The 12,532-nt window shown below is 39.9% G+C and overlaps 1 protein-coding gene across 17 annotated transcripts in view; it reads right to left on the bottom strand.

Moving 5' to 3' along the window:
• Positions 1-12,532, bottom strand: part of ARHGAP15 (Rho GTPase activating protein 15) — a 383,495-nt gene that overhangs the window by 181,591 nt on the left and 189,372 nt on the right. For all 17 annotated transcript variants that reach the window (XM_083710978.1, XM_083710987.1, XM_083710980.1 and 14 more), the window contains 2 exons: positions 11,219-11,317; positions 7,699-7,825 (listed from right to left, as the gene is read on the bottom strand). In XM_083710978.1, coding sequence (XP_083567104.1) covers positions 7,699-7,825; positions 11,219-11,317 — 226 coding nt within the window. The remainder of the gene's footprint in view (positions 1-7,698; positions 7,826-11,218; positions 11,318-12,532) is intronic.

The following is a 12,532-nucleotide window of genomic DNA, read 5'->3' as shown; positions in this document are numbered from 1 at the left end:
AGCTATCTTTTCACTCAGACTTAAACATAGCAGGAAGTATAAAATTACCTTCTTTTTTTTACAGCAATGTTCCATTAAATTGAAATATGTACTGGTGGTAATCGAGTAATAATAATGAGATAATTAACAGCTTAATGACTAGTCAACTATTTATTGTTGCATACAAGAAGTGAGCAAAAGAACTTGAACCAATAACATATCATCCATCCAAAAGCAGTTATTGTTTATGGACAATCTACAACTCTTCCCTTCAAGGAGGGATTTTCATATGGTTCAATAGATCCTTCTTGCTCTCCTCTACCCACAGCAGGCATGTGGAGAGGCACGTGCTGGCAGCCTACAGAGCAGGCTGCAAAATGGGAATTCTGTACATATGTTTTATACCCCCCAGTCAGTCATTCCCTTGCATGAAGCGGAATGCACAGATTTCTCATTGCCTGGTTTGGCTGGACTCACTGCATATTGTAGTGGTGGAAAGGAACGGATGGATTGAATTGAGAAGGCCCATTTCTCAAATTTTTCACCCACTTTGAAACAATCTGTTTTGTTTTGGCACTGTTGGGTGGTTAGGTGAAGAGAACAGACCCTCCCAAGTCCCAGATTTACAGAAGCTGTCCCAGTTTCTGATTCGGTCCCAGAATATCCCGCTTTTCCTTATGATGTCCCTATTTTCATCAGAGAAATGTATGGTATGGTAGGATATGGTAGGATGCCCCTGTTTTCATTGGAGAAATATTGGAGGGTATGGAGTTATCCGACCCCAAAGCCATCTGAAGGCACTCCTGTATAAGGAAGTTTTTTTAAATGTTTAATGTTTTTGTATATGCTGGAAGCCACCCGGAGTGGGTGGGGCAACCCAATAAGATGGGTGGAGTATAAATAGCAATAGTATTAGTAGTAGCAGCAGCAATAATAATAATAATAATAATAATAATAATAATAATAATAATAATAATGGATTAGTATGTCCCTACTTTCATCAGAGAAATCATAGAATCACGTTGCAGGGTATGAGAGAATGGGCAGCTAGGTGAAGATAATGAAAACAGCCACCATTCTCCTGCCTTGCCCCAAAGTCCTATTCTTAGGTCCTTTTTGAATTTTGGGAAATTCAAAATAGCTACTGTCACAAAAATGGCAACTTGTCACCTTCTCTGTACAATATCAGTGAAGATTGTACCCATGTATCAATACCACTGACCAACAAATAAAGAGGGCACAAGACTAATAACTTTTTATGTCATGGTGTAATAGCCAACCCCACATACTTATGACATGTTAAGTACAGCCCAATTGTAAAGAATGATTAGTGTTAAGTTCACATGGTTCTGTAATGAGCCTGCTATTCTATTAGGTAAAGGAAAATGTAATGATCTTACCCAGAGAAGATTAATATCTAACATTATTATGTCTTAAAATTTAGATGGCTCAATAAAAGCGAATTAAGTGAACAAATACGAGTTTTCTCTGCCAAACGTTTAAATGGATGCTATTTTAAAATATTATTATATTCAAACTAATATTATCAAAAACTGCAATGAAAAGAATACTGGGGAGTGCTATTATCCTGCTGTAATTATTAGTGATTGCATCAAATAATAAATGACAGAGAAATAATCAAGCGGGAATGAGGAAGTGGATCCCTTAATTTAAAAGCTACCAATACAATATAAATTGCCACCATTTTCCAGATTGAGGAGATAGTATCATAACATAATGGTCTTGATCCAGAGACCCTTAGGCATAGCAAGGGGCTGCATGAATCTGTGTGTCTACACCTGCCCAACAGATGACTGCTGCAGTGAGTTTTACAGGGCCAATTATCTTGCATGGGGAGAGAATGTATAATGAGATGTTTTCTGTGGCATCATAGGAGCATCTGTAGAACAGACCACTCCCATGTTGCTGTGGTAACTTTTATGAAGGAGCACCAGATGAACAATATCGGTAAAGATTGTACCCATGTATCAATACCATTGACCAACAAATAAGAGGGCACAAGACTAACAATTTTTTATGTCATGGTGTAATAGCCAACCCCACATACTCATGAAATGTTAAGTACAGCCCGATTGTAAAGAATGATTAGTGTTGCCAGAATGGTGCATGCTCTAGTTATCTCCCGCTTGGACTACTGCAATGCGCTCTATGTGGGGCTACCTTTGAAGGTGACCCGGAAACTACAACTAATCCAGAATGTGGCAGCTAGACTGGTGACTGGGAGTGGCCGCTGAGACCATATAACACTGGTCCTGAAAGACCTACATTGGCTCCTAGTACGTTTCCGAGCATAATTCAAAGTGTTGGTGTTGACCTTTAAAGCCCATAACTGCCTTGGCCCAGTATACCTGAAGGAGTGTCTCCACCCCTATCGTTCTGCCCGGACACTGAGGTCCAGCGCCAAGGACCTTCTGGTGGTTCCCTCACAGCAAGAAGCAAAGCTACAGGGAACCAGGCAGAAGGCCTTTTCGGTGGTGGCGCCCGCCCTATGGAACTCCCTCCCATCAGATGTCAAAGAGATAAACAACTACCTGACATTTAGAAGACATCTGAAGGCAGCCCTATTTAGGGAAGTTTTTAATGTGTGACATTTTAATGTATTTTAAATCTTTGTTGGAAGCCGCCCAGAGTGGCTGGGGAAACCCAGCCAGATGGGTGGGGTACTAATAATAATAATAATAATAATAATAATAATAATAATAATAATTTGTGATGGGTATGATTGCTTCAAACGTTAAGTGTGCTACTGCTGGATCAGGAAAACCAGGTGAATAAGACTACAGTATCATTCAGGGGCACTGACTTGCCCCCCACATTGGGGGGGGGGGTGAGTACACTAAAACAGATGTCCAAATTCATCTGGGGGTATATGCAACAGCAGGAATCCCACCCCACCGCAGGCACTTCTTGCACTAGACCTGTACCAACGTCAAGGGACAACACTGTTTCCAGTCCACAGTTAAGCAATGATGAGAATATTGAGTGCAGGAAACATAAGAGTCCATGGCACCTTCTCTTGAAAGAGTCTGAGAATCAAGCAGCATTCATGCAACATTATGAACCCTGACATGGCCTGAAAGAAACAAACAGCAATGGAATGGGTATGTCATCTGTGAGGACATAGCTCCGTCCTAGACTGCCTCACTTAAAAAAATAATGCATCTAGCTGTTTTACTTATGGATATACAAGGAACAGCAATGAGAAGGAGGGATAAGAGGTATCAGGTTGCACAGGACTCGAGGATGAAGAAGGAGCGTTTGCTCCTCACATGTGAGAAAGTCTGGCTTGTAACCCAGATCTGCCCCAAATGAAAAATTCAGATTCCTGGAGTAGATAGAGAGTCTCTATCACCAACATGGAACATTGTCTACTATCAGCTGACTTTATGGCTATAACATCAGCCTATTTTTGGTACTTTTAAAATTTTCCTTTTCATTCCTTAGCATTATGCAGCATCATGCCTGATGAAGAAGAGGTGCAGCATACAAGCTTACAAAATGTGACAGTGATCCAGAAAACTGCAAGGATCTGCAATTTATATTTACCAGGGCAATGTAAGGCTTCATGCTCACAGGGGATGTGATCTACAGCAGATAATGCAAACCCCAATGCTCTTGTAGTTTGAAGATTGCTGAATTGTAGACGGTGCTGAAATATACTGCATCCTTTGACAGCCATCAATGAAAAGCCTATATCACAGTAGTTTGTTATACCAGGACCATAACATTGAAAAGAATTAACTCCAAAAGTGGTTTGAGTTGTGCAAAGCATATTTCCTACCTTAAATGAGAATCTTCCTTACTAATTATTTCAGTTCCATGGTTTGTTTCAGTTTAAATGTAAACAATAATAATTAGGTGATATACATCAGAGTAGGCCCATTAAAATTGTAGCCCATTGATTTCAGTGGATCTCCTCTGGGTATAACTTGGACATCACTAATAATAATAATAATAATAATAATAATAATAATAATAATAATAATAATTTAAATGTATATATTTCTTTAGTTTGCAGAGAAGAGCAAATAACATGAACACCACAGAAATGCATTTCAATTTTATAAACACCTTTTGCAATGCCCTCATTGCTAATACTGTAACATACCGTCTTTGTGCTCCGCAGTCAAACTGGACAATGGAACGACCACCTGTTAACTGCTAACAACATGTCATTACCAGTTCTCATGCCTTTTTAAAGCAATTTTGGCTCTGGCTGCCGATAATTCTGGCGACGATACTGGTGTGAACATTAAGGGCATAGAAAGCCAAAGGCAGAAAACTGACAATACAGTTTGTGCTTTGACTACGAATAAGTAAGCACATGCTAACATTTTTCTAATTCCACATAATTACTGAGTCTCAAGGGGATGGAAGAAAATTCCAAATACATATTTGTAAGGCAACTCAGTCTATACTATTTAAACACACACAAAGCTTAAATCAGTCGGATTTCACGTTGGATTGTTTCTACGTCTAAACACAAAGTTTAAGCACGACAGAGGACCCTCAGAACTTTTTGTAGTTCAAGTGCTGGGTTGTATGCTAACTTTATATCATTGGTGGGAACTTGATCTGTCTTCTAAATCATTACTGAAGAGATGTTAGATTTATGATGCCAAGAAGCATAAAAGACAACAACAAATGGTGAGACAGCTTACTGGCGTTTTGCCCAAAAAAATGGCAAAGAGGTAGAGGCCCTTGGATTGTGTCTGTTCACCATGAGCCATTTTTAACTAGGGTTGAATAAAGCAATGGTATAAGGAGTTCTACCAAAGCTAAGATTTACATTCCAATATGTACAAACTAGAAAAAGACATGCTTGCTAAAGTAATAAATATATTCGAATATTATACATGTATCGAATGTATAAATATATTCGATATTATACATAGATGTATAATTTTGGGACATTGAGTACACTGATGCCTTTTCGCTGGAAATTAAATCTGTTTATTTGGCTATTTATATCCAAATTACTTATCATCTCAGGTATAGCTAATTGGGACCTACATGTACCAGTTAGATAACATTTGAAAGCCAAGGACAAACAACTCGGGAAGGCTGTTGTGTTCATACCCTGCTTGCAATTATGAGCTCAACAGTGGCATTTGACTTGATAGTGCTGGAAACAGAATGCTGGGCTACATGGACCTTTGGTCAACTCATCAAAGATCTTAAGCTAATATCCCTAAGAATTGGTGAAGTAGTGCATGAAGGCGAGCTGGGTCCTTTATCCCGAGGCCTGCAGCTTGATGATATTCAGCTTTCAGATTCAATGTTGGTGGGTCGCATCCGTTGCTCAAAAACAGACCAGAAAGGAAAGGGTGCCTTGGTTCGGCTGATGGCAACCATGAAAAGTGGTCCCTGACCCGTAAAGGACACAAAAAAGTTTCTGGACCTCAGGCCCCCTGGTTCCGGCCCTTTCCTAGTACATGAGAATGGGACCCGTCTTGGCAGACAGCAGTTTATTCGTGTGGTGCGCAAAGCTATTGAAGCTTGTGGGCTTCTGGCTAGGGGATATGCTGCCTACTCTTTTAGGATTGGGGCCTTCCGGTGGTTTACCCTTACCGTACTTCCTGCGCATTGGGCAGGAGCCAGATATAGTAGGGTCTATTCAATGCCTAAGCCAATACCGCTCACATTCTGTAATCAGTAAAGTTGTGGCCAAATTTGCCCAGTAACATAAACCTAATATCCGTGTCCTTGTGTGTGTTATTTCCCAACGAGGGGGTGGCTGCAGGGTCTTGACACGCAAATCCGCTCCACTTCCCAGTGGGGAGGAGTTGCGGTGGACCGCATGCTCACCCACTCCCTGCCCTGCTGGGGGTGGGAGACTTTGCCCCCCCTTGCCTGGGGGTCCCGGCCACATCAGGGCCCGGCCAGCCAATCCCCATGGTCAGGGGGGCGTGGCTGGGACCATTTAAATTGGAGGAGTGAGGCAGAGGGCTTCCTCTTTGGCTTGCTTCCTCAATCACACGCCCTCCCTCCCTATTTTGCAGGTTTAGGCACTGGCCTTGCTATGGACCTCAGTTGGTTGCCATTGAGGGGCCTGGTAGGAATTTTTCCACTTGGCAAATTGGCACTGGCCATGTGACTTTTGCCTACCTTGTAGCAATCATCACAACTTTGTTAGGGTTGTGGTTAGGTATTGTTTGACCTTGTGATGGGAGAGGGGAGGTGTGGTCATCACCTGCCCCTCCAAGCTTAAGGGTATTCCGTTAAAGGAATCCAAGGGTGTTGATCTTGTCCGAAGCCCAGGTCGGGAGCTAGGGCCATGACACAACCCCTACGGGAACACCAGGAGAGATTGAATTCCATGTGCTTTAAAAACTTAAGAAGAATTTTGCTCAATCAGGCCAAGGGTTACCTAGTTCAGCATCCCACAATAGACTGCTAGATGTCTCTTAGAATCCCCCAAGCAGTGTGTGATAACCGACACAATGAGAGCTGTGTGGACTTTGGTTGTGCAAGTGACAGGATCACTTAGTGAAAAGTCACCATGTCCTCTCTGGTTAACAAGATATATAACAAGCTGGTTAACATCTATATACCATCAACATTTTGTGAACTACTGAATGTGCTGTTTTAGTTTTGAGGAGTTGTTTTTTTTAAAAGCATTGTGTAAAAACCAGGCACCCCCTCAATCTTGCACTCAGGCCCTGGCTTAAGTCTTTGCATAGTGTTTTATTATTCTTATTTTAAAAAGCATAAAAAGTTTCATTGAACAGAATGAAGGCTACCCTCCTCCATGGACTTCTGCCATTCCAATATGTTATACCTTTTTTCTGAACTTTTTCTTTCACACAAACCCCTTCGGCAGTAAGGCTACCTGTCCATGGAGATACAATAAATAAAGGAAGGAAGGAAGGAGGGAAGGAAGGAAGGAAGTTGAAGATGGCCATTGCAGTGCCTGAAATCAAGGGAAGAACTTTGGATAGTAACACTGAAATGCATGAAAGAAGATGTAAGTGAAATCATCTGTCTTGACCAGAAACTTTGGCAGGGATTCATACTTGTGGAAACAAAAGCAGTTTTTACCCAGCTTCCTCCTCCCATTGAAGGCTCTACAACCATCCTATGCCCATTTGAAGGGATTCCTGATCCTCATGAGCTGATCTGGAGGAGATAGGCAAGCCTTAATTTTTAAATACAACTGGTTATAGGAATTTCATCCTTCAGCTCAACACACAGTTTTTTTCCAAGTGTTTGGACTTCCAAGTATTAGAACAGAATTGGGGTTAGGAGCCATTGACTAAATATGAATAATATTAATTGTGTTGGCCCAACCACTTCCACTTTGGTTATCTAAAACTCTTTGCTTTTCACATTCTCTATGAGGTGGTTCAGTCAGCTTAATATTGTGAAAGAAACATGCTTCTGATTTTTCTATTCATGCAGGAGAAGTCACAAGGTCATGAAAATCGTGCCCCTCGCCATTACACTGTTCAGGCCTGCAGACCTCTTGCATAAAGAGTTATTTGCAGAGGCCAGCCAATATATCATCTAAACCAGTTTTAAGTTCTCTCATAGTTCCATGCTAATGCACTATATGAAAAAGTACTCTCGTTGATCCAATTGTCTTCTTGCACAAATGTTTTGGATGTCCTCCAAATCACTCAGATAGCTGCCTGAATTGCATTACAATAAGCATGCTATGATGTAATATTTCTTTAAATATGCATAAGAGGGACTTACTCAAAGACCTTCTGTTTTCTGCCTTTGGCTCCTTAGATTCAGCCTCAAAGCTTCTCAGCAATTCAGAGCTAGAGGATCTTGCAAGCTTGAACTCATTTTTCCTTGACTTGTTAGTCTTCTCTTTGGGCTAGAAGAGAAAAATGATAAAGAAATATATGGAACAATATGCTTGATTTAAAATGTCTAACTGAAAGGAAACAGAGACCAAGAAAACTAAAATACGTTTCTCCTATGTTGACAAAATAAATATTAAAAGTTCTGAAAAGTACGGTACAAGATCTGTTCAGCACAATGCTGCTAAAATTGTGATACTTATAAGTGGGTTTTGATTCTGCAAATAAAAATGAGAAATGAAAATACATTGGAGACTGCTATATAAAAGTTGGGCACTTTTATGTGAAAATACCAAACTATGAGAAGATTTTTCTTCCATGTCTGTGGGTTGGACCCTGAGTTCATTCCTGCTAGTGGGAGTATGCTCTGAGTAAAGGTCTGTTTAGGGTATGTTTTCCACTGGTAGAGGGGGAAGTCACGTAATTTTTGCTGATTCCCCCTTCTCGCTGAAATAACCAATGTCAATTCTCACACTTGAGGGGATTGTTGCAGAAGGTTGATCCAGAATGTGCGAAGTGTTGCTATAGCAAAGTCATCTGCCAGTTCCCCTACTACAGAGTTTCCCAAACTTGGGTCTCCAGCTGTTTTTGGACTACAACTCACTTCATCCCTAGCTAGCAGGACCAGTGGTCAGGAATGGTGGGAATTGTTGTCCAAAAAGAGCTGGAGACCCAAGTTTGGGAAACCTTGCTCTAGTGCATCAAAGGCCTTCTGTGCTGCAGGGAATGTGTTGGAGAAGCAGACCACTCCCTGCACTCCTTGGATTAACTTTTGGCATGATCATGATATCAAATGACTGACAGGTAGGTAAGTTGGGCAATAAAGATCTAGCCCACCAGGCTAAAAAGGTTCCCCACTCCTGTTCTAGGAGTAAGACTATAATCCAGGATTCATTTACTGCCTAATAAATCCACAGAACACAGCACAACTTACTTCCAAGTAAGCATTATAGGATAAACTATAAATTAATTTATAATATGGCTTCTGTTTTGCTTTAAAAACTCCATATGTTGAGTGCAGAATTGAGGTTTCATTACTCAAGTGTCCACATAAACAATAATTGTGAGAAAGATTTTTTTTTTTTGGCGGGAAGTAATTTAATTTTTTTCCTTCCTTTATTCTAATCAGCTTAAGGAAGCATATATATATATATATATATATATATATATATGCAGGTTTTGGTGTCCTCGGGTGTCTTCCCGTGTAAAAGTTGGGGTGTCTAGGCGACGTTTCGACGAGGTCTCACTCGTCATCTTCAGGCTGGTGCTTTCGGCTTCTTGTTACTGGAACAGAGCGGGATCTCAATGTTTGAGTTCCTATAAATACTGTAGAGGGGGTGTGGTGTCTAGCCTCCAATGTTCTGGGCAGAGAGGAAGTTCCCAGGCTAGTGTGCCTTTTCTTCTTTTGTTCCTTAATTACTTGAGAGATACCTTGAGTGATTTCTTGAGTGATATCCTGAGTACCACTTAGGTGGGTCATTAGGTGTGGATTAGTTGCTAAAGTCTTTGTGTCTTGACCTCTTGAACTTTGTGAAGAGTTTTCCTGAGAAGAGGGTCTCTGCCCAGAACATTGGAGGCTAGACACCACACCCCCTCTACAGTATTTATAGGAACTCAAACATTGAGATCCCGCTCTGTTCCAGTAACAAGAAGCCGAAAGCACCAGCCTGAAGATGACGAGTGAGACCTCGTCGAAACGTCGCCTAGACACCCCAACTTTTACACGGGAAGACACCCGAGGACACCAAAACCTGCATTCCTGTACCCGTGAAAATCTACGAAAGCAAATATATATATATATATATATATATATATATATATATATATATATATAGTTCTTGCACACCCATTGTTTCCTTACAACAACCCTGTGAGATAGCCTGATATGAAAATAAAAATGGTCATTTTAAACAATTAAACACCAGGCATGGGCAGAAGTGCACTTGCCATCACATTCTCCAATCACATTCTTGGTAAAAAAAAAATCTGCACAAGAATTAGTGTTAGGGGGGAAAAACATCTTTCAATGTATGCAATGAGAGCTTCCACCCCACTGAAATGCTAGCTGCCATGCAGGGTAGAGAATTGATTTTCCAAATTGCAGCCAGGGAGGGAAGGCTTAAATCATGGGTAGGCAAACTAAGGCCCGGGGGGCTGGATGCGACCCAATCGCCTTCTAAATCTGGCCTGCAGCTAAATCCGGGAATCAGCTTTTTACATGAGTAGAATGTGTCCTTTTATTTAAAATGTATCTCTGGGTTATTTGTGGGGCCTGCCTGGTATTTTTACATGAGTAGAATGTGTGCTTTTATTTAAAATGCATCTCTGGGTTATTTGTGGGCATAGGAATTTGTTCATCCCCCCCCCCAATATAGTCCGCCCCCCCACAAGGTCTGAGGGACAGTGGACCGGCCCCCTGCTGAAAAAAATTGCTGACCCCTGGCTTAAATCTTCCCTCACTGCATCCTACAGTACCATAGGCTATCACTTCCCATGCCTTACATGTATTATTTTTAAAAAAAGAAAGACACACATGATGGCTAATCCTGTGATTAATGTAATGTATAGATAGGCACTGCAGTACAGTTTATTTAAAGCTTAAAAGTTTTAAAGTTTAAAGCTTTAAAGTTTATTTAAAGAATTGTTTTACAATTCTTATTCGTTTGTCTCACTATTAGGGCTTTAAAAGGGGTGTGTAGATTGGACATCAAAATGCCTCCAAACCGCTCGCAACAAGTTCTGTTGAAAAATGCAGTGAACAAGGGCAAAAAGGATACATGCCGCACAGATAGTTCTAGCATAATTAGGAGAGTTGAAAAGTGTAGTTTATACTAAGTACATTCAAATGCACATGAGGAGTAGTGGTGGCATAAATAGAAATTGGGAGGGAGAGGCAATTAAAATGGTTGTCAGAAAATACAGTCCTAAAATACCAGTGAGAAAAAAAGGAGTAACAACAATCAGATACATCAGAATATTTTCTAGTGCCATTCTGGCAAATAAATAATATGAAAATGCATAAAAGACTCATACGTATTAATAGTCATATGAAAGATTATATACTGTAGATAGCATAAATAGAAAATGTAAAAAATCATTAGTTATTAAGCGCTTGTGTGCTTTTACAACCCACAGTAAACCAGTGTTGTCATTATTTCACAGCAATAAATGCACCATTCTGTCTTAGGATAGAATCAAACAGCATTTTAGTCCAGCAACACTTTTTATCTGGAATATTTATTTATTTATAGCATTAAAAATGCATATAGATCTTCACACACACATTTATATAGTGATTTAGAGGGGGGTTCACATTATTAAGTTCACTTGCTTTAAAACTTGCTTAGATGTGTAAGCACATGCATTGCTCCATGATACTTTTATCAATAGCCAAAACAAATACATACCAATCTGTCAATTACATTTTTTATAGCATTGAACCACTCCAGTATGATGAAGTCAATATCTGAGTGAAGAAGGACCTCATTTCCGGATGCTGTTGTGATCTAAATGACAATGGGAATATCATAGGTAAGCAAACTATGTGAGATACACTTTTTCTTTTCATGTAATTCATTTGAGAAACACAGACGTTTCAATAGCTTGCCATTTTTTAATGCCACTGGTTCTAGAATTATGGCAGTTAGGACATATACAGAACGTAGGAATGTAGGAAGCCTACAGTACTTACTCTTGAAATAATCCCCACTGGAAAGTGAACTTTCCAAGTAGATGATTTTCAGTGCTTGGAATTAACTAGTTCAGTTTAATGAAGTTCACTAAAGTAGTTCAAAAATCACTGATTTGGATAATTGCTGAGTGAACTAAAAGTAAATTAAGTTCATTTTGTGGTAAAACTCTGAATGATTTCTAGCTCATCTTCACATTCATTCCTACCCCTCCCCTTGCAGCAGGAAGCCTGCGTTTTTAGCTTTCTTTCTTTTTAAAATAAGTTAATTGAATATGTATAAAGAAGGTTAGAAAGCAAAACTTAAAGCCAACTTTCTAAGGCTTATTAGGCAGAGATGGAGGCGCTGCTGTTGCTAAGGTTGCTTAGTCATTTAATCGCTGTTACTAAGCAAAACTACAAATGCAGGAACAAAGTGAATAATGCATTTTGCCTTTAACAGCTTTGTGGCTGGCACAAATAAAACAGGATGAGCAGAATAAAATTACGAGGAAGGCTTCACCTGTTGACATTTTGTCTGCCAGACATCTTATTACTTGTGTATGGACCCTGTTTTACTTCATAATTCAGCATTGCAGCTGGTAAAATTCCGAATGCTCATTTGGTGTGTTTTTTTAAACCAAGGATGATTAATAAAACCACAGAATTGTAGAGTTGTCAAGCCCCTGTACTGCAGTAATCTCAATATGTGGTCATCCCTCCAATTTGAAACTATACCAAACCTTGCTTAGCTTTGGAAATGTGCTAGCAGTTTCCACTGCTGAACCACTAGATCAACTTTTTATAAAAAGTTCATTTGGAAGAATTTGAGCTGAACTAGTTTGTTTTGTAAAATAAACTGGAACCAGTTCCTCTTTTGAGAGGGTGAACTAGTACTAGTTCCTTTTTAAAACGAACAGACATAATGTCAGAAATGTACGGGCTATACCCATATGACTAAAAATTTTAAAAGCCATGTGGAATACACAATAAATACTTTAGGGCATGTTACAGTACACATGGGGATTCTACATAAAATGCCCTTCCCATAACA

The sequence above is a fragment of the Podarcis gaigeae genome (genome assembly GCF_964106915.1).
Source record: "Podarcis gaigeae genome assembly, chromosome: 1".
NCBI lineage: Eukaryota > Metazoa > Chordata > Lepidosauria > Squamata > Lacertidae > Podarcis > Podarcis gaigeae.
This window is presented reverse-complemented; position numbering and strand designations above follow the sequence as displayed.